Source organism: Centroberyx gerrardi, chromosome 18 (genome assembly GCF_048128805.1).
Source record: "Centroberyx gerrardi isolate f3 chromosome 18, fCenGer3.hap1.cur.20231027, whole genome shotgun sequence".
Classification (NCBI taxonomy): domain Eukaryota; kingdom Metazoa; phylum Chordata; class Actinopteri; order Beryciformes; family Berycidae; genus Centroberyx; species Centroberyx gerrardi.
Window position 1 is genome coordinate 12,997,479 of NC_136014.1, and position 23,609 is coordinate 13,021,087.

At 40.0% G+C, this 23,609-nt stretch overlaps 1 protein-coding gene across 1 annotated transcript; it reads left to right on the forward strand.

Moving 5' to 3' along the window:
• Positions 1–375: 375 nt before the first annotated feature.
• LOC139925162 (transforming growth factor beta-3 proprotein-like) lies at positions 376–12,026 on the forward strand. Its single transcript, XM_071916415.2, has 7 exons — positions 376–1,187; positions 5,579–5,742; positions 7,424–7,553; positions 7,782–7,889; positions 8,704–8,872; positions 9,499–9,652; positions 11,380–12,026. Exons 1-7 carry the CDS (start codon positions 842–844, stop codon positions 11,536–11,538), a joined length of 1,230 nt encoding a protein of 409 aa, XP_071772516.1. The 5' UTR covers positions 376–841; the 3' UTR covers positions 11,539–12,026.
• Positions 12,027–23,609: the final 11,583 nt, after the last annotated feature.

The following is a 23,609-nucleotide window of genomic DNA, read 5'->3' on the forward strand; positions in this document are numbered from 1 at the left end:
TAAATGGTATCGGTCTAAACAAGTAAAATAAATACAACGACAAATCATGATTAATTCATGAGGGCTCTTAATTAAATTAAAAAACTGCCGTGGCAATATGAAATATCCAATGACGCTGAAACTTTCCCACTTCATGTAAACGTGCCCACGGAATTAACGTGGTCAGAAAGTAAAACAGTAGCTTATTATTTTTTGTCACACAGCTGTAACGCTACACTGGATGTCTGGTGCATGAGTGGCGCACTGCATCAAAGGCTGTGGACTTATGATTAGGGCTCTTTGGGATGCCTTGCGGTCCCTCCTCCATCAAACGTCAGAAACTAGTGGTATAAAACACATGTGAGGCCATACTGACTGCTCATAGTCGCATATACCTCGTTAACGTGACAGTCTGTGGTCTACTTCACTACTGCTCTTAGAGACAAAGTGGCAGCATTTGTTAATGAGAAAGAAAAGGAAAAAAAAACTAAATCTATTGGATTGAGCACAAGAATGCAAAAGAAAAGTCTCTGCAGGCGTACATCAAATTCTGCATGGATATTTATGCCCGATAAATGTCATTTATGCGGTGGAGTTTCTGTCGTGCTGGACTTTAAATTGAATAATGTCTAATGGGCGAACGCATACCTGGATTTCTCCTGATAACAAACAAGGAAAGGGACTGCCACAAGAGAGCGAATTAAGCGGGGATTTTCTCTTAATTAGCTCCAAGGGAAGTTAAAAGAACAAACAACACCAGGCCACTAGTTTGATTTTCAAGGCTAATTCACACTGACCTGGACAATCCTCGCCTGTGAATCTGCTCCTTCAACTCCTGACCGAACCAAATGCAGAGAGAAAGATGCATTTGGGTAAGGCTTTTCTGTTTGTCCTTCTCCTCAACTGCGCAACTTTGAGTTTATCCCTGTCAACTTGTGCCACCGTGGATATCGACCATGTGAAAAGGAAGAGAGTCGAAGCGATACGAGGTCAAATTTTGAGCAAGCTGCGACTGACAAGTCCACCACACTCCCTCGGACCAAGTCAAATCCCCTATCAAATCCAAGCATTGTATAACAGCACCAGGGAGCTACTTGAGGAGCTGGGGAGGGATCGGCAGCAAAGTTGCGGCCAGGACAACACAGAGACAGAGTACTACGCCAAAGAGATATACAAGTTCAACATGGTCTACGGACCGCCAGAAAACAGTAAGTATTACAATTCCTCACGCAACTTTCATCGCCTTCTGTCGTTTTCATTTCAGCAATCAACGCGTTGGTGCGCCGCGTAATTACGCACGGAATCAAGTAGAGTGTGCGCCAACAGCCTTCGGTTGCCGACGCGTCATCCTCAAAACAACAACCAAGTTCTTATATCAGTCTAAAGTCCTTTAAAGTGTGAATGGCGTTTGGTCCTCAGGTTGAGCAACTCGCAGCTTCATTACTGAGTTCTTGGTCTGCTGCACAAAATAAGGATTTTTGTGTTCAAAACATTTGTGAACCACCACTTATGCGTTCTCTGCTTTAAAAGGGCCAAAGGGACTGGAGATCTTTGTTTATTTAAGTGTTTATTCTGGGGTTTTGTAAAACCTCCACTAGGCTATCCACTTGGAGGATGAGCTTGGTTACTGTACCGCTCACCAACCTGTTTTAATCCAGCACCAGTGTTCCAGGAAAGTAACTCTCCTCCTACTCCTCCCTCCACTCTTCCTCCTCTTCTTTTTTTTTTCTCCATGGATCCTGTCCCTCTCCCCAGATGTTCCCATTTCCGTTCCAGTCAGGCCCAAATGAGAGGGACATCTGCCCGGGCGGATGGGGATGCCTTTAAGAGAAGGAATAGGAAAAGTTAACAGAGGTGGACAGGAAAAGTTAGCTGATGGAAGGACCTCCCCATTAGGCTGGCTGGAGAGTTCCCTCTCCTCTCCTCTGGATTTTCACTGCCTAAGAAAGGGGGGAGGGGGGTATTGGTGAGGGCTTACCCCCCACCACATGCGCGCACACACACACACACACACACACACACACACCAGTGAATTACCCACATGGGTGGCATTACATCACTTACCGCTCAGGTTTAGCATTCTTACAGTTTGAAAGTCAGCCATCATCCCCGTAAAACTGAATGATTCCACATTCCCCTGATTTGATTGCCACAAGGTACATAGGTAACATTATGTAACATCAGTGTTTTGTTCATTGTTAAGTTCATTGCTTGGTTTAGAAGAGCTCTCTGAGATAAGAAAGTAAAGAAAGATCCTTAAGAGTTTTTCAAGTGATAGTCCTGTACTACTATTTCGTTAATAGTACTAAACAGAATTTGAAAGGGTTTTTTTGAAATCCTGCGCTGATATGGACATGTGTCAGCACTTAAAGGAAGTTCATACAATATGTGGTCCAACTGAGTCTGGATCACAGAGAAGTAGAATAGGATAAATGTTATGCGTGTGTAAGAGCTGGAGGAGAGCCTCATGGTCCAGAGCCAAGCCAAGACCATTGCATCACAGTCCCTTTGAAATCAACAGGTGTTTCTCAAAAGACCTATTTTCCCTCAGCAACGTTCTGTTTTGAATCTCACAAAGTGGTTTTGACAAAAAAACACCACATAGTAGGTGCCTCAAGTTGGGGTGGTGGTTCAGCCACAAATGGCCCTGAGTGCGCAGAAATAAGACTGATTCACATGAGTTTTTTTAAAATAGTTGCCCAGACTGAAAGATTGATCATTCTGTCTTTTTAGTATAATTTTATGGCATTGGTGCTTTATTTGATAATGATTAGCAGAAAAGTGCAGGACTGATGGGAGAATGACGGATGAGAGTTGAAGTGATTATATCATAAGCATGGTCTGTGTGTGTGCCTTAGTCCACATATCCACCTGGATGCTGAAAAGGTCAATAATTCTATTTCCAAGGCAATATTGTTCTCTCTTTGCCACTTTGTCCATCTTCACACTGTGTCAGGCATAAAAAGGCATCCAAGCTTATTTGAAGAGTTCTCTAAAATGTGCTCATGATCTCATACTTGGCACAATGCATTTTGTCAATAGCCTGTATATCCACGTGTATATACTTACCCCGCTCACTGAGACTGGTTAATGGGTTTTGCATATGCTGCAGAAGGCAAGGTGGATAATTTTCAGATGCACTATGCTGAAACCTCTTTCTTGTCTCTGTCTGGACTGACTATTCATTTCTTCATTGCCTCAGTTAATTAAAAATGAAAAGACCATTGTACACTTTACAGTGCTCTCATCTTTATGCAAAGAAATGAATTTAAGTTGTGGTACACAGGCTTCCATCTGGGTTATCTACTTCAGCAGAGTAACACACTATTTTAAAGACACATTCTGGAAATAATTTGAACAAATAAGTTTTGTGTATATTCATGAATATTTTTTTCAGTTTGACTGTAGATGGGGAATAAGCATTTTAGAACTTTAACTTTTCCCATCATAACTCAAAATACAGGTCTGTTTTACTCCAGTATTTACAAAGATTAAATGTTGAAAGAAGACCAAGAAACCTATCAAAATGCATGTAAAATCACAAACTTTAAAGCTGCACTAAGCAACTTTGCACAATTTGAACTTCCATGCCCAGAAATCAATCAAGTGACGTGATGTCAGTAAACTTCACACGTTCATATTTACCAACCTGGTCGGTCTGTTATTGCTTTACCAAAGGATACCAAAGGGACGAGAGAGGCAAAAGATCTAACATTGGTGAGTCCAGCTTTCTCTGGACAGAGTGTTCGCTCACTGCTTCACTCTTAAGTTTCGATTCATCACTTCCTGTGGCTGGAGAAGTGTCCATACCCAAGACCAGAATTTAATTTGGCCAAATAGGGCAAATCTACATGGTCAGGGCAGTCCCCCTATGGGCCAATCAGTAACTGTCACCTTGTTTTGATCTGTAATTGTAGCTCCCCCATCGGGCCAATCAGTGTAATTTTGAAAATGCCAGAGCGGAGTGGTAAAATGCATAATTTTCCCCAAGTTTTGTCAAAATCCAATCAGAAACAAACAAATGACCAAACAAATGTACAGACGGTGACCAATCAATAGCCCTCCATAACTTTGTTTCATTAGGATGTGTCATACACAAATTTCTCATTGGGCCTTTATAATATGACTTCCATAATAATCTGACTTCACACATTTAAATATACTACTTAAACATCGAAATGCAAGTTTAATAGTTTGGTGTTCACTGCCAATTTGCAACTCCATGCCATGACAAATTATGAGTGTGAACTATGATTTCCTTTCAGGAAACACTTGACTATCTTTAAAGGTTTGGCCAGACTTAACTCGGGCCCCAAAATGTACACCTTACTCTTTTAATATAGTTAAAAGACTTTTCTACCTCTCTGGAGTACCTATGAGTCACCTACTCACGGTGTTTCAGAAGGAGGTGAGAGACTGAGAGGGCCAGCTTCCTGTGTTTGCATAGACAGCACTGCCCATTAGTAGTTGAGGAGGGGAACCGCGGTTAAGATCTGGCAGAAACAGTACACTGAGTGATGCCAGTGGTTGTGAAGACACAGCCACCTTAGGGTGTTGCCCCTTTTGGTATAACAGGTCCAGAAGGCTGCCTTTGTGGAATAAATTTTTGACTTGAAGCCAGTGACATCACTCTCTTTCCTCGGGTTAATGTGGGCAAACATACATTCGCTTTTGACAGCTCTGCTGAAAAGTGCTAGGTAAACTGTTGACCTTTGGCGGATCTGAGGCAGCTCTGTGAACCAGCACAAATCCTTGACAGGTGCAAATGAAGCAGAAAGCTGCAGGAAGAAAGGCAAATTACTGTATTGAGAGGCTGGACACCTTCAATCATTGGAAAGGTTTCCTTTTATAGAATGGTACGCGTACAGTGTCTGGCATATACCAATGACTGAGGTTGGGTTGTGGAGAAGTCATCATGGTCAGAGGGGTTTTCGTCTGGGTCCAAAAAGTGGTCGCTGGGACCAAGGATAGCAGAGTTTTTGATATGCAGATACCAGGGAGGTGAAGTCATACTAAGCTGAATAATGATGCTATTACAACACATTCCCATTTCCACCAGATTTGGCCAAAATGTGTAAGAGAACCACTGAGGAATTTTGATAGGGCAGGCCACAATATTAACGATACACTGTGTCACTATAGCAAATAAATCTAGAGTCAGCCATTAACTGTTAGCCATTCACAGCTATTCATTGTGAACTTCAGATTGTTCAATCATCACCACTACCTCTGTGTCTCTGATCCAGTGTTCAGAGACACAATTTCAGTAATCTTCCCAGAGTATCTTTGTTTTGAGGTAGCAACATATTGTTCTCAGTTATGAAGAACATATATTTTTGTATTCCTTCTTTCAAACGGTGAAAATTGTTTTGCAGAGGAACGTGTTCCACAAGATAGTGTAATGTGATATATGGTTACGGAAGCTGTGATGTTAAATGTGATGCTATGTTTTAAAATCTATAGCTAAATGTTAGAGTTTCTACATTGAAATGATTCCCTGCCATTGTCTGAAAGGAGCACAACCATGAAAATAATCAACAGAAGAGGACTGTCCACTTTCTAAAAATGTGAAATTTGTGTTTTATCCTCTCTGTTGCAGATGATCTGCCTTACTGCCCAAAAGGTATCACCTCGAAAGTTTTCCGCTTCAACGTCTCCGCCATGGAAAGGAACTCAACCAACCTGTTCAGAGCAGAGTTTCGTGCTCGGAGGGTTCCAAACCCAAGTGCCAAGAGGAATGAACAGCGGATTGAGCTCTACCAGGTGTGTAAAGGTACCGTTTCCATGTCCTTCTACCAAGTCCAGTAATGTCTAGCCAAAGGCAACAAGTCAAGGCAACAAGTAGGTCCAAAAGTGAATCTTTCGTCTGTTGCTCATTGGCCAGAATCACTGTATGCAGGAGGACAACTAGATAGTTCAATTGTAGACTGTCAAGAGTATACCCTAATCTGGTTACTTATTCCCCAACCACATCTTTTCAGACCCTAAATGAGAAAAGAAGCCAATGATAACCAGATTGTGGTTATAGGCGTGGGTAGCAGCCAGACCAAAAACCAAAAAGCTTGACAGGCCTGTACAATGTTTTCAGAACCCAGACAGTGTTACTGTTAGTGCAGCATCAGCGAGGGCAGAGTAAGCCACTGGCAGCCCACAAGAAACCAGATTAAATGCGGCCCCTCTTTTGGTTATCCAGTCCCACCAGACCTCTTTATCAATATTTGGTACTGAAATATGCAGGGTTCATTAGGCCGTTAATAAGGGGCTTCAAGCTGAGTGATGGAATGATTATACTTGTCTCATAGTCTAAAAAATGCTTGGTAACTGGCACCTGATCCCAGCCACAAACTTATTTGATTTAGACAATAACTAGCATTTCTTCTAATGTGGAGGCCTACATTATAATATTCATGTTCAGGACAACAAACAGCTGGCTGAGTTAAAGTGTAAGTGGAAAATAAAGGAGTGCTTAAAGATATCCAACTTTCCTGAGGAATGACTTGGATTTGTTTACATTCTGATTTTCACCCAAACACAGAAAGTGCATTGTTGACCATGAATCTATAAAATAAACACATTTCTTAACTCATAAAACCTTTGTAAAGTCTATTTAAAACATATATATATATATACAGTATTTCTATGGCTTACCTGTTTTACTAGAGAATAAACCATAATAGAATAAGTGGAGAAAGAGGGGATGACATGAGAGAAAGGACTTGAGCTAGACTTGTACCCACAAGGTTGCAAATACATGGCATGTGCTCCAGCCAGTGAACAAACAGGACAAGCACAAAGTCCATTTGCAACCAAACGCTATGAACTGAGGTATATTTAACTTTACAAAAGACCCATTTACATCAGAAAAGGATTGATCAACATGCACTTTTTTGTTGCAAAAGAAGTCAAAAAATCGACAAAAACTATCTTCCACAGTGTGTTTTTCCATGCCGGGTCAAATTTGAGTCACCTTTTTGGGCCACATGGGTCACATTTTTGCCACTGTGTTGTTTCCCTCCCTCATCTATTTCCCTTCCCAGACTGGAAGTGTAACATACTCCAATCATCACAAATTTTTGTAATTGGAAAAGTTGTGTTACATATCATTCTCATGTTCATGGCATGCTTGCTTGTCCTTGTGCATGTGTTGAAAGAACATATTTCAATGCCCCTCTTTCTACCTTTGCTCATAGCATACGATTCATTACAAATGTTCAAAATATATGTAAATAGATAACTTAAACAATACTTGTGAAGATAATCTTTCACAAGTAATTGCCTATATTGGCATTGAGGGGCTCTTCCAGTAACATCTGCTTTGTCATGTTGTCCACTCTGGTTTACATGTTATTTTGTTGGTGTCTCAGTGTTCTGACAACATGAATGACTCTCTATTAGATAACTCTGGTTTATTATTTCAGAGTGACAGTTCATTATTTGTTTGCAGATCCTGAGGCCAAACGAACACATTGCGAAACAACGCTACATCGGAGCCAAGAACGTGCTGACCAAAGGCACTCAAGAATGGATCTCCTTCGACGTGACTGAAACGGTGCGGGAGTGGCTGACGAACAGAGGTGAGACTGAATTTACCACCTTTCATAAACAATCCAAAAATCATCCTATCTGTTGATCCTTTTGAATGTCACATGTCTGCACTCTGAAATATAATTTACATTTCCCTTATTTGAGGGCAGAAGAAAGGACTGTTTTGTCCAACGCCTTGAGATTCTTTTTTGCAAAACACTCTACAAAACTGAGAATTCTGACCATGCTGATTCTTTTCTGTCACTGATTACCATCAGGAACCAATTTGGGTTTGGAAATCAGTGTGCACTGTCCCTGCCACACGTTCAACCCAAATGGTGACATCATTGACAATGTGAACGAGGTGCTAGACGTGAAGTTTAAAGGTAAGCTCCTACATTTTGTTGTTTATTAAGTCATGCCAGACAATCAGACATCAATAACTCTTTTGACCTGATCTTTGGTCTTTTTATCTTAATGGGAAATTGTTCTTGCCGTCCCTCCTGTTTGTGTAGATGTAATGGATCACATGAAATACTCATATGGTAATTAGCAATTGAAGGTACAACTTGTAGGATTTCCTCATTACCTTTGTCAAATCAGTTTTGATAGATAATTCTGGTAATTAATCACACATTATTTGTATTTTCTCTCACTTAAGATAATTTGGTAGGGTTTTTTGGAGGTAGTGGTGATGATTGCGTGTCTGCAAGTATGTTGTACGTGAACTATTACCCGAATCCAACCACATGAAATGGCACAAATAGCACAACATCAATTTTTTCCACATTTCCAGGTGATTTAGGTGCTGGCATAGCTTTTGCCTCAGAAGCCTGGCAACAAAACCATTTCATTTGTCCTTTTATAAACAATATTTTGGGCTAAAATCAACTTGAGTAAAGCAGGACATCTAATTGTTCAGCAGTTTTTCCTCATTGTTTAGGAAAGATCCAGTCATTGCCAGTCATTGACTTCAACAATGCCCTCCATTTATGCATCATGTCAAAAAACGTCAAGGATGACAGTTTCAGACTAAATAATTATGCAAAATGTAAACTCAGGTCGATTGTCCATCAGATTTAATGCAGCAGAGAGGGGAAACTATGAAACAAAAAGCCAATAAATTGTTCTTTTAATAGCACCTTGATCATGTCTTGACTATGACTATCTGGACACCTGACCACCGATTCTTCTCCAAAGGGGTGGAGGGAGAGTATGAGGAGCAAACTCGCTGGGATCTGGGTCGTTTGAAGAAGCAGAAGGAGCAATACCTGCCTCACCTCATCCTCATGATGATCCCACCCCACCGTCTGGACACACAGACCACACGCCGACGCAAGAGAGCGCTTGACACAAACTACTGTTTCTCGTAAGGCATAAGAAAATTACACTTTTTATCTCACCATATGATTCGATACGCGATATGTGGTTCACGATTCGATACAACCACGATACGATGTATGAGTGTATGACTGTGCAGAATTATGTTTATTTCTGAGCCACAACTATTTCTAGCAATGGCACTGGCTTGCTAGAATGCAAACAATTTAAAAATGTCATTACAAAGTGCAAATAATATAATTTTGGTGGAGATCTTGTGAAATTGTGATGAGCAAACCGTCTCATTTGTGATTACAACAGCAGAGTAAAATGGAGTTAATATCACGATTAATTTTTCTGCCCCACAATACGTATTGTCACATTTTTGTATTGTGATCTATTGAATTTCAATATATTGTCCCATCCTTCATTGCTAGTAGTTGTGGGCTTAGTTACTCTAATGTGACTAATGTTTTTTTCCATAAAAGTCATCGGGCTAGTCGAGCTAGTTCTTGAATTTTCTATTTCATTGCAAATATGCATTGTGAAAAGTATGTTAATTTTAGATGGACCTAATCCTTTTTCGAGCTCATTAGGTTAAATTCCAAGAGTCTACCTCTCTTTGAGACATTTTTTATGGAAGTGACAGACTTTTGTTGTGCTCCCTCATCACAGAAACATGGAGGAGAACTGCTGCGTTCGCCAGCTCTACATCGATTTTCGGCGCGACCTGGACTGGAAGTGGATCCATGAGCCCAGGGGCTACTTTGCCAACTATTGCTCCGGGCCGTGCCCTTACCTGAGGAGCTCTGATACCACACACAGCACGGTAAGAACAACCCTGATATACTTAACTATTAAAGGAATACACTGAGTTTTGGGGAGATTGGCCCGTTGGTCAACTTACTTGTTAAGTGATGAGAACATAGACACCAAAATCACCCATGAGTTCCCAGTAGATAGGTTGCTCCGCAGCTCCATACTAACACTTAGCATACACTATGTTGAGTGATCATATGCGACTAACATTATCCAAGGTAACTTTAAGTAATAAAAAGTTGTTAGCAGTTTTTATTATATGTTCTTAAGATTCATAAATTTTAAGAATTAAATATTATTAACTCAATATAGCTGATGAAACCATGGTTTATTTTTGGAACAATTTCAGGTGAGCAACCACATATTCATCTGATGTGCAATAATTTATATAGTTTCCTATCTCCCACCATGTTCACTTCCAATGGAAATAAAACAAGTCAACTGCTAAATCTCGCAGGAAGTAGTAGTTTTGCCTGGGTAGTAGTCACTGGTAGTTCAAAACAGTATGTTATTTTTTAATCATATTTTGTGTAAACCAGTCTCCTACATAACACTGTCAGACTTGGCCACATATCATTTAAAATGACTTAGCTTTTACCATTAGATCTACGGTAAGTTTGCATTTTCTCATTTTTGAGATAATGCTAGTTGCCTATTATCGCTCAACATAGTGTATGCTGAAGTGTTAGCATGGAGCACTGGAGCAAACAATCTGCCAGGGACACATGGATGATTTTGGTGTCTATATTTTCATCACTTAAGTGACAGAAGGATTTTTATTAGGTCCTTCTTGAACTGTGCATATCTGAAATGCCTGTGGGAGTAACTTTTATAGCTGATGGCCCTCATGTGACATCACTCTTCGGACAACCTCAACAAATCTTTTCATCTAATATGCACAATCAGTTATTAAAATACTTTAGTTAGAATGAAGATTGCCCCACATTTTATCATCACACATGCACACACATTTTATTGTAATCATCATTGGCATTGACAAAACATCATTAAATTTCAATTGCAATAAAATAAATGTGTTTATGTGTTTAATGCATTCTGTGGTTTGTTGTAGTCACGATGTTATCCAACCCTTTAAAAAATGACTTGTACTGCAACATCGTTCTACTCCAAAGCCTTTGTCGTCTCAATAAGTGGTGTTACTAAAAGATTAGAGATGTTGTCTGGATTCATGACGGTCATAGAAAAACAACATTAACTTAACATTATTTTCCAAGACCTCACAGCTGGCAAGCCTGTAACTAGCGTTTTTACTTGCTTTTGTTGAAAACATTTTCTCTGAACATGTTTCACAGCATTACAAAGTTCAATAACAAGCCTTAGATTTTTCTTTTTTTTTTTTTCAATTTTTTCTGTCTGATTCCAATGCAAAAATACAGCATTTTGTGGATCTTGTTCTTCCAGAAAATGTAAAAAAGGACTTCTCAGATTTGTAAATGCTAAAGTGCTATGCTCAGTGCACACATAAATCTTCATATTCTCAATGATGTGCCCCAGTACTTTATGGTATTTCAGTCATGGGGGCCTAATCCAACCATTTTACTGGTTTGAATTAGCCAGCAAATTAACAAGCTCAACATAATTCATCAGTAGCTACTGAATGTAAAATGATTTGCTACTGTAAATAATGTAATACTTAATCATTTTGATACTGCTTAAATGAAAAGGGAAGATTGCCCTGCTATTAGAGATGTGAGTTTTTGTCTGTCTGTCCAACAGCTGCTGAGCCTGTACAACACTCTGAATCCTGAGGCATCGGCCTCCCCCTGCTGCGTCCCTCAAGACCTGGAACCCCTCACTATCCTCTACTACTCTGGACGCACCCCCAAAGTGGAGCAGCTCTCCAACATGATCGTCAAGTCTTGCAAGTGCAGCTGAGAAGACGTAAAAGGCGAGGTAGAACGGCAGGATTTTCTAGGTAGTGACCAGGACCAAGCTTGTTGACTTTTGGACCCTTAGCTGAGACAAACGCTCAAACGGACCCTGCGGCCATATGGCTTAGATTTGAACACCACTCTGAAGGACCCCCGTTTTTTTTTTTAAGGACGTAGATTATGTTTAAAACTGGGGTCCTAATTTTTTCCTTTTCTTGTTTTTTTTTTCCATTCAGTCAGTTAGGGATGCCAAGTTGTTATTTTTATCTTAAAAGGTAAGGTCCAACCTAAACTAAAATTCATCTTATACCTACAGTATGATATTAGACACTTCCATCTAGATTTGTGAATATGAACAACTCACTCCCAACGCTAGATATCAGAGAGCCAAGGTACTAATCTATCTGTGACGTGAAGAAGAGACAAGTCCTGGAGCTGCTTCACGGACGATGAATGCAAGACTAACTTTGTGGTATATTTTCTGGTTCAAAACACTAGCATTACACCAAAATAAACTTCATGCTAGTGCATTTAGCACTAGCATGAAGTTTATTTTGGTGTAAAAGTCAAGCAACTATTCTATGAGTCCACAAAGTTAGTCTCCCATACATTGTCAACAGAGCAGCTGTGTCAGTTAACGAGTGGCTTTCTTGTTCCTTGTCTTGGGATGCTGTTGTTAAGAGTCACAAATATAGACTGAACTGTCCTGAACGGTTTGTTTTAGGCTGGATTTTCCCTTGAACTGCCTTAGGTTCCCTTCCCTTCAAACAGTGGGCATTATCTTCAAACACAAAGGAGAAAGGACAGACTTGCTGCTGTATCCAAAGCCATAGCTGTGGTCAGGGAAAAGGAGGGCTGAGAGAATGCCTGTTGGATTTGCAATGGAAAGTGAATGAGCAAAGAAGTTGAGCCAAGCTTTTCTTTTTTTGGCCAGCCAGCAGCAATGACCTTTTTTTCGCTGCATCTATTAGAATGGATGGAAGAAGAGGGGACCTGTATGGAAGGGAAGAACTGTGATGGAAACTAGCCATGAGCACACTGCCATTCACTGGAAGTTTTCATCCCTGACAGGTTCAAATTATTTTTGGGACATCAAATAATATGCTGGAAAAGAACAACTGTTACGCAACAACTTTTTATGAGATTTCTTTTACATTAATAGCAGATTTGCTCTGTTATGCAACTTGTCGTATAGTGATTGTTTCACTAACTGGGAAAAAAAATTGACGTGTATCTCTGTTATCCATGGTGGAAACACTTTTTTATATTAAACTATGGGAATTGTTACATGGATTTCCTTGATTTGATTTTGCCAGTGTCAGGGCATTTTTTTTGTATGTATTCAAATCAGTGTGACCTGTTATACTTGATACAGTAAATGTCTGACTAAAATCTTTGGACCCTGGACCTACTGTATTAACAGGTGACTATCCATTCAACAGAAAATAGGGACACTTTTCTCCATATTCTACAGAGATTTGTGGTGATAACAAAACAGGAATGCTGTGTAATGTCATTTTTACAACAACAGTCTATTTTTTCCCATCAGAATAAGGGGATTATCCCATCAACTCACCTATCACCCTTCACTCCTGCCAGCTGACAAGGAATTGCAAGTGCAGTCAGGACTTGGGCGTTTGTGCTCAGAAAACACTGCACTCTTTCATTCCCTCTCTTTCGCTCCGTCTCTGTTTGTTTTGGTGCTCTTTTACAGTGTGAAGCCTTAATGGAACATGAAAAAAGAGAAGAGGGAGGGGGAAAAAGTCACGACATGACAGTGGCTGGATGTACAGTAGACCTAATTTTTCTCCAAGTCAGTAGTAGAACGATTCTAAAGCCCTGTACTGTTTCAGACTCACCCAGTCAGAGTAAAGTCATATAGCCTTGAGAGAGTAAGGGATTGTGACGTTGTGGCAGTAATATTGTTTGACTGACTCATTCTTCATGATTTTTATCTTAAAAGATCACATCATGGTGCAAATCCTGTATGGGCTCCAGGACTTATCTGTTTTAATAAACTTTAGAAGACTGTTTTAAAGAAGCCATTGAACCCCCCAGCCTCTTAAGATTTTTTTTTTTTTTAAATCACAAGAATGCAAACATTCCAACAATTGCCTTTTATTCATGAAATGATCAAATGGATCCTTAGAAATATTTGACTCGGAATTAAGAAATGATGAATGTACCCACCATATAGTGCAGGCTGGTTCCAAATAATAACTCAATCTCTCATCAGCCATCTTTAAATGCCATTTTCCCCGTTATGTTTTGGTTCCATACTAACATAATTTTTCTTACTTGAATCTCACTAAGCCCACCTGTTTCTTCCAGGCACATGCAGAGGCCATTTTCTTCCGGAGTAATAAATTCAAACTCGACTTCTCTTTCTCAGGGATTGTTCCTTAACAGCTTTCCCAGAACAGGCAATTACTATCATTTTCAGTGCATAGTAAGGCGTGGAAATCTCTTTATGTTCTTATTTGTCATGAAATGGTTAGTAAATCACGCTCACTTAAATCTGAGAAAAGTATTAGTAAGTTTTATTGGCATCATCATTGCCAGGCTTGCAAGCATTAGCGTAGATGGGGGGAAAAACTAATGTAGGCTAATATGCACTGACAAGTAGTCAGAGAGAATGTCCTTTCTCTATGTGCCCGTTATTGTTCCCTGTCACAATCAATCACAGATGCACCATGATGGAAACACAAAGGCCAGGGGGCATGACAAGGTCTAAAAACAGGGGTGGCGGTGTTAATGGCTTTGCAGACAGCCTTGTAGTAACAAGCACACATTACTGGTAAAGAGCAGCCATACGCCATGCATGATTGATCTTGTACCTTCACCCAACTAAAGTCCCGTTACCCACAACACTTAGGCTACTAACAACTCCACCATTTGTCCCTGCCAAAAACTTCCAGTAATACCCTGCCCCTCCTGTCTCCCCAACAAAAGGCTCTCACAAGTCTTAGTATCACGTACACAAACTGTTTCAATGTTTCGCTGTTTGCTTTTCCACGTCAATAAATGAAGCAAAAACTTCTAGGTTGTGAAAAAAGCTCATTGCAGACCCTGTGTGATGTCTATGCTGTGCTAGTGGAGGGGCGTCTTGGGGTCCATCCAAGTGCGTTTCAGAGTTGGGGGGGGGCAGGCAGGGTGGGCTCCCAGGGAACAAAAAAATACTGTAGCCGATTTGTCCGGAGTATCTTTTCCCATGTTGGTCTAATGGAATCAGGCTGAGGGGTTAGCTATAGTCTCACATGGGCTAGCCCGAGACATAAGGTTAGACTCATGGAGAAGGCTTTTGCTAGCAGAGGCAGTAGCTTGGCTGTTTCTCCTCTTGCAAAGAGTCATATTGGTTTACGTACTGGCTAGCCAGTTTGTTCAACAAAACACCACACCATCACTGAAACACAGACACTGAGAGACAGAAAGCCTGCTCTGCAGTGATGGAACATACCCTAGATGTCTAACACACAATAGTTGGTGCTATCAAGCATAAAAAATGCTCAAGCAATGCACTGAGAAACATGACAAATTTATCTCACGCGGGAGCAGGGCCTCACCTGATATACGCAAAGCACTTATCGGCGCTACAGGCGTGATTGCTTCTGCAAAGCGCTGTTGTAACTCACACAACCGTTTACAAGTTGCGCCACCTGAACCTGAGTGAAAGGGAACCCCACCGGGTCACATTCACTTCCTCCAACTCTCCACAGCACCCTCTTTTACCCCTAAACTGGATAACCCTTTTAACATATTTAAGGTTAAGATGATGAGCAAGTAAAAGGAATAGCATTGAATTTTCATTTGTAGGAAAAAGAAAGACTCAAGCACGGTTTGCAGATGCAGATATGAACGTTGTTTGCTCCTTTTGGGGGCAAGCTGACCACCCCGACCCCAAACCTGCAATAAAACTATTTCTAGCTCCAGGCTACTGGATGAGCAAGCCATAATCTGATTCTAGTTTGGGGTCCATTTCTGGGTTTGAGTCTGACTTTCTCAGCACTTGTGCTCTTCCAAGACTTACCAATGATGAATTGCATGACACGTAAATGCACAGAGGTTTGGAAAACTCTGTCTGCTGCTATTCCCTGAGCAGATTAACAGATGTTGAGGGAGAAAAAAGAGGGGGAAGTGAGAGACAGAGACAGACAGAGACAGTGAGAGAGAGAGAAGAGAGAGAGAGAGAGAGAGAGAGAGAGAGAGAGAGAGAGAGAGAGAGAGGGGAGAGAGAGAGAGAGAGAGGGGAGAGAGGAGAGAGAGAGAGAGAGAGAGAGAATCTCCTCAATAGGACTGTTGCTGCAATAAAATCATCAGGTCACATCAGACCAGTTCTCAGGCCCCAGGGTGGAAAGAGTTGTGTAATTCAGCAATGGGAAGAACACACACGTGTACACACACACACACACACACACACACACACACACACACACACACACCAGTCAAGCCAGCGGCCATAGTCACTGGAAAAGAGTGAAGGGGTGAACAAATATGTAAACACATATCAACTTCATAGACCTTTATAGCTAAACAAATGAATGGGAGGTCTGGATCAAACTACAGCATTATATTACAGCACAGTGTGTGTTTCCGTGACAGTATTCCAATAATAGGGTGATGGTGTGTGCAAGAGAGAGAGAGAGAGAGGGAGAGAGAGAGAACACAAAAGATACAGAGAGAGAGTACGTGTGTGAGAAAGGGAGAGAGAGAGAGAGAGAGCAATTTGCACACCCTATAAATCAAGATACAACATTAAGAAAATTTTACTAAGCTAGAAAGCAACGAGGCAAGTATCAAGTTTGCACTAGAATTAAATGAAAAACTGATGGTTCTGAGAGAGAAAGATGTGAGAAGCTGCTGGTGCCTAGATGATTATAGATCGGGACATGATTATAGATCGGGATATTTCAAATTGTGGCCTTATGGTTTGATCCGTCACGTTACATCAAAAAAACTAAATATCTTCTCTTCTTCAGCTAGTCCTTTTTCAACCTCAGCTGATCCTCAGAGAGACTTAACTCATCCATAAATGCCATAAAAAGAATCTCGGAACTCACGTCACGTAAGACATACGAAGACGCAATGACATACTCATACACACACACTCATACTGTATAAAGTCTTGACAATAAAAAGATAGAAAGGACTCCATTGTCTGAGGACTCTGTGTAATACAGCCAACGGTTGGGTTTCGGTTTCCTCTAGCTCATTCATTTTGTCTCTCCGTAGTTGTAAACACTTTCTCCATTTACAACAGGTTAGGTTGTGGTCCCTCACTTACTACAATATATAAATTCTCAGTGAAACATGAGGACTCAGGATAAAGCAGGATGTCAGTGAGGCATTTAAAGTATCCTGTGTGTATGAGTGTGTTTGTGTTTGTGTGCACGCGCACACTGGTGCATTTGCCCGTGCATACACACATATAGGCTATGTGGAGCGAGAAAAAGAGAATCCTAAATCATGTGGACACCTGAGTAATAATCCTTGGTGGATTATCCTCTAGGTAATGATAACACTGGCTTTTCTCCCCCGCCACCTATCCCAAAAGCACAAAGCAGATTGATGAGGGAAGTCATCTTTAACAGCCTTATATACAACTGCCTCCACTGAAACAAGTAGTGGAGACAGTATCAGCAGGGTGCTGTCTTCAGAACAAATTCCACAATGAGGACTTAAGTGGTTTTGCTGACTTTATTATCTTTTTGCCTGTCTGTTCTCACAGTTACTGGGGATCAAATTGGTGAAAATAACATCATTCAGCAATTTCCACACATAGAAGAAGAGGTTGGTGTCACTCAACACAAAGCTCAATGCAAAGTCTCACCCAGTCACTGAGCTACGACAGGGCGAGCAGATGGAGGAAGAGCTGAAAATACTATAATAACAATAAAGACTTTCTTAACCCTACTTTCACTATAAGGCCATGCCTTTACCAACATTACACTGAAATCCCTATAGTCCAAACACAGGCATAGTAGGGTACTGTATGTAGACCGTGGCCATTAAAGTGGATTACACATAATGTGGGTCCATAGAAAATAAATGTTGCAGGTGTTTCACATAGAGTATGGTTGAATGTAACTGAATAAGTGAAAATAAACATTTTCCTAAAAAAACAAAATCTTTAAACAGGTGTCTTTACAGCAGCACTAAGAGGTTTCTACAATTTTATGTACTACATCTTCATAATCAAACATACATAATACCCTTCAGCTGCAGTTGTGGTTGGAAATAGACAAATGGTTGTTTTGCATTATGCATCAACTAAACATTACACTGCCATCAGTTACTCCAAGATAAAGGAAACTGCACTCAAAATATTATTTGATTTAATTAAAAAGCACATTTTTAAGTTTTTTTCCAATTAAAATCCACACCCTAGAACTGCCTTTACTCAACAATAGTGGGAAAAGTAAAATTCTTACATCTGTAATGCTGCTGTAATTACCATCCTATTAGTAACAAGATATTTCAGCCTCGGTGTTGCCAAGTAACCAGCATAAGCAAAGACATGCTGGTCCTCCACAAAGTCAATGAGAAACACGTTTGGTTTATGCCTCCCCCTTAATCTGCACGAGACCTGGTGACTCCTTTGGTTGGCAGCTCTCCATAGGCTATTGGCTGCTGTAGGTCTCACACAATGTTTCTGTGTGTGCGTGTGTGTGTGTGCGTGTGTGTGTGTGTGTGTGTGTGTGTGTGTGTGTGTGTATATACAGCAGGCATGATCTCCCTCCGTGGAAGTTTGTGCTTATATGTGTGTATATTAGTTGGGTTCTGGTCTTTAAATAAAGAACAAGGTTCTACTCTGTTTATAGATTGTGAAACATACGATACTAAGGCTGACCACTATTGCTATAACAACAGCAATACTTCAAAATATTTCAAAAGCTAATTGAACGTCAAACATTACACACTGTGATGGTGAAACACGGAAAGGACTGCCACTGCGTAAAAGATACACATACAGTACTACTTAGAACAATTTACTAGTTGGACAAGTGGAAAGTAAAACAAGTAAAACAGTTTTTTGTTTTTTTTTAAGAATTTTTTAACTTATCTAAAAAGGCATCATTTTTCCTTATATTGCAATGCAGGAAACACCATGGCATTTACATATGATGTGGGACGCATGTATACAATTCCTTAATGGATAACTGCATTATGTCAGCAGAAACCTGCATGTTTCTGGGATTGTTTATGGGAAATGTACCCTCTTTAAAAGGAATGATATAAGGGAGAAGACTTGTCTCTCGCCTTGTGATTAAAGTACACAAGATACAGTGTGAGGGTGATGCTCTACTGCACACACAGTAAAAGCACATAACCAAATATTGGTGTCTTCAATGAGAATTTCTTCCACAGCAGAGTTCACTGGTGCATTTTTTTAAAGGAGTTTTAATCTGTAAGTCCATACTGACACACACACACACAGTGCATAGTTGTCAAGCCGCATCCTGTCGTCACTGTAAACAAAAAGAAACATGGGCGGTCCCCTCTCAAATTCCCACTACATGCTCAAACACACCACAAATATGAGACCGCAATACGATTTGGCACTGGCAAGCTTCATTCTTAAATATTGAAATATTGAATGATGGGAATGATTTGGCCTCTCACAGAGCGGATCTGTAATAGTGTCCTTCTGTCTCTCTCTTATCATGAAAAGCATTGGGAGAAGCTGGAGAAAAGCGCTTCCACTGAAGTCATATGCTATAAACAAGCTGTTACTGTCTCTCAGGTTTTGTTCCAATGTAATCTAATTTAGCCAGATGACCATCTATAAATGCGTAGAGCATAGGAAATAGGATGTCTCCTTCCCCTCTGTCTCTGATATTCCCCCCTCCCTCTCCAAACTCAAATCCGATTTCCCTTTATATTTTCTTCCAAATGAAAGTGGTTTCAGTGTGGCTGTAAACAGGCCTGATCAGCTGTGTTTTGTTATGTTTACGGAAGGCAAATAACAAACATCCCTGCGGTCGGGTTGTAGCCTGTCCAAGTGTCCACTTTCTCAAGCCCAGTAACTAACATGTTTCTTTGTTTTATTGCGTGGATTCAGATCTAGATTCAGTTTTATCTTTGCAGCACCACAAACATAATCACTGTGATGGGAACCACAGAAACCGACCTTGTGACACCAAAAAGTAATTACGTTTTACGACACAAAATTCCAAGGATGGAAGTAACAAATATCATTTCCTCTTGCTGCTGTAAAAAAAACCCAAAGCTACTCAATAGCTTTTCGTTAACTTGTACTTGTTTTTTAACAGTCAGTAATTACTTTTACATAAGCATGTTTTGACTTGGGGTTAGTTTTTGCCATATGCATCCATTAACCTCCAGAGTACAAATTTTGTCTCCATAAACACTGCATTCGAAATTTGTCAATCGTAAATTGTGTCTGCATCAAACCTGCTAAAGCATATGGAGATATTGCTAAGTTATCTATTATATCACCGGCAACAGTATAATTGGTGTAAACCATTTAGCTAATTTATGTTCTTTATTGATGTTGTTGGGGAAGGACTAGTGTGCCCTCCTGTGGATTATTGGAGTTATCACCATGGCATGGTTTTGCCAAGCTAAATACAATTGCCTGTTATGAAGGAGTGAAAAAGTAAAGGTTCTCTCACACAAATCCTTGTGTCTCCCATGTTATTATTGTATAGGTTCATTAAGTATAGGTGGACAAGCACTCGGCTGCATTGTTTTTTTTTTTTTTTCACTGGTGTCCGGAGTAAAGTGAAACTTGTTAGAGTAAAGTGTTAGAACCTCCTTGTAGGACTGCAACTAGCTAACAGCTGGCTAATGCTAACGTATGTTCAGGAGGCACCCCAACATATTTGAACAATGGAAAACAATAAAAACAAAAAAAGACGGAAATAATAAATGAATAACATAAACAACATAAATGAAATAGCTTATATAATTTAAAATAGCTTGGCTTGCATTTGCCTGGTTGTAAGCTAGTTTGCAAGCCTTGCTAGCTAGTTGGTTAGCTAATAGCAAAAGTAGCATCAGTTAACTTCTTCAAGATTTTGTTTTTCAGATGCCGGGGCGGGGGCGGGAGCTGGCATGATTTGAGCGGGTGAAACCATGTTGACTTTAAAAACAACACCTGTTAACACCAAGGTGCTGTGGTAGCACCGTGTTGTTGTAACTAAGAACTGCTCAACAAAACATTTAATTCCTGCGTTGACTTACCCAACAGTTAGGAAATCATTGGGCGACTTCATGGTATGTGAATGTCCACAGCTGCAGTGGGGGAGGTCCTGTCCTCCCAGAGACTTTTAATCCACCATCTCGGCCTGTTGTAACAGTCGCAAATATGCCTACTATGCTTTTGGAACATTGTTTGGTTGCAGTAACAGATTAAGTCACTGGGTGGCGCTCCTTGTTTTTACTGAGACTGAGTTACAGCAACAGGTTGAGTACTACTCCCAGTCCATCTCCTGACGAGTAGTTTGTCTCTTCAGTAACGATTTGGTACGTGTTAAACTATATCAATCTACATGTATGTTGAGAGATTATAGTGCCGTAGAGACCAGGCATTGTATGGTTGACAAGTATAGGTGAATAAAGTGGTACATGTGTGAAATCCCAATACTGGCGTCGTCTGGCTCTGTCATGCTATCTCGGAGCAGCCTACTTCCCTAAAGCTAATGTAAGCTAGTTTAATACATCCATGGCTAAGACACTACCAAGCGCGTTACACTGTCCATGCGTGTGACTTCTACCGTACTGCCTGGTGTACAAGCGCATACTGTATTTCCCTTTGCAGCCGTTATATCTCTATGGGGGAGGTGCTCTGCGTCGCCGTAATTCCTCTAAACACTGCGCATTGCAAAAAGCGTTACACACGAACAAACGTTTGACATACGTTATCCTACCAAGCACCTAATAATGGAGATGGGTATTTTTTTTTAAAATCACAGATTCAATAATGACATGCATTTCAGAATCTTAATTTTATAATGATAAACATACCTAGTCTATAAAACATACAAAATCATCAGTGCATTTTAAAGAGTAAACAATAATATAAGTTGATAACAGTTTGGGATGAAATGTATGCTTCAACTGACCCTGATCTCTACAGTGCATAACCAATGGCAATTACTAACCATATTTTGACTAAGAAACTTTTCTATAATGACATTTTAAATTAACTACTCTTAACTTTTACTTAAGTAGATTTTTACAGCAGTAGTTTAGTCAAACTTCAGCAAAGTAACATCTTACGTAATCTTGAGTAGGATATCCAGCCCTGACAATTTCACCCTGTCTTGATTGCTTCAGATTGAGCATATTATATACTCATAGGCTCGGTTCTTTCATGTCTATCTCTGCATCAGTGCTGTAAAAGTAGGGAGAAACCCGAGGGCCTGAAGGTTTTACAGTCCCACGATGGTCACCATCTCTACTTCTGGCTCAGGTTTCATCCCATCCATTACAATCTGATAAGAATTCAGGGCCACTAAATAGAAGATGGAGATCTAAAAGCAATCCTCCCTCTCAAGGAAATAAAACAGTCCAGAGACACTTAAAAATTGGATAAAGGGTGCAATGTATCAGGGAATTTCCAGAAAAAATCCCCGTACTCTTTAACTAACCCTAAACTCACTCCCTTTTTGCCAAGAAAAGCTTTGAGATAAGATGTTCACATGAGATAAGATGCCCCCAAGTTTACAAAATATTGATCAAGGATGTCAATTCCTAAATACCTTTCCATTGAAGTCTACCTAACCACAAAAACATCTAGTCTATACTGAGATCAAGATGTGTTTCTACTGTTTTACAAGCCTTTATTTAGACCTATTCAGAGCCTCAAACTCTCAGTGGGTAGCAGAGACATCTGTTATCATTTTTTACTTTAAATGACATAATGATGCCCTAACTTTGGGGTTCAGCATTTACCCCCTACTCCACCAGGAGTGGGCAATACATACTGCACTGATTCAGCAACATTTTTCTGATTTTAATGAACAATTGAGCCAACAGGTCAACCATCACACACCAAGAAAATTACATGTGTATCTCTACAGGAAATGAGACTAGTTCCTCTTTTTATTACATTGTAACCACTTGTGATCTTACTGTAGTGAATAATACTATCCAAGTATTACTAGAATATTATTATATGACACTATACTGTGTTTAAAATTCTATTCTTCTGCATCTATGAGACAGCAAATACAAAAAAAGCAGCACAAGTATAGGTCTACCATAGTCACACTGTAGACATGTACACAACAATGTTGCAATGCAATAATTATAAATACCTTCACTGATCATGTTATATTGGATAACTTATGAATCATTTCCATTTGTCATTTTGTTATAATGATTGCCTTTCTTCTATTATTCTGATAGCATGCGTGACAGTAAATTATTCCACTGTATTGTATTCTATAACAGAGATTACTGTCACCAAGAAGAGCAAACACATTAAAAAGCCTTTCATCCTTTAAGTGAGAATGGAGGACAAAAGCAAAGAAGATTTTTTTTTGTGGGTTTTTTTCTCATCTGAGTCAATTTTATTTTTAAGTCCAAATGAAGCTTATTGGGTCCTGTGAGCTGACTAGCTGTCTCCCATCTTTAAAAAAAAAATGCAGTCAGTGATTTAATTTAACCGTTTAATCATACTCTGCCATAAATGTAAAGGCAAGTAAACAGTGCCATGAAGCCCATGCTCTTCCCCCCACCATTCCCACACATTGAAAAGAGTGAGTCAGAAAGTAAACAGAATCTGTAATGAATTTCCCAGCATTGGTAGGTGTTCCATCCATGGTGGGTGGCTGTGACATTCAGGCATCTGCCGGTTCACTGACAGTTTGCTCACTGCTGCTATTAGAGAACATTTATCAGATTTATTTGATAAAGTAATCCCAAGGCACAACTTCCAACAATGTTCATTTCAAAATTTTAGGCCTCACACAAAGAGTACAGTGCTTGGAGGTAATCAAATACAAATATGTTGTGGTTTTTCTGGTGTGTTTGAGTCAAAAATGTGTCATCTTGCTAATACATGCTAAAATATCAAAGAAAACAAAACCACTACTCAAGTGGCCTACA

Excerpts from the sequence above, each read along its gene's own strand:
- LOC139925162 (XM_071916415.2), top strand. The coding sequence starts at position 842 with ATGCATTTGGGTAAGGCTTTTCTGTTTGTCCTTCTCCTCAACTGCGCA. Across the intron at positions 5,743-7,423 it reads AGCGGATTGAGCTCTACCAG|ATCCTGAGGCCAAACGAACA; the intron begins GTGTGTAAAGGT and ends ATTTGTTTGCAG. Across the intron at positions 7,890-8,703 it reads GCTAGACGTGAAGTTTAAAG|GGGTGGAGGGAGAGTATGAG; the intron begins GTAAGCTCCTAC and ends TCTTCTCCAAAG.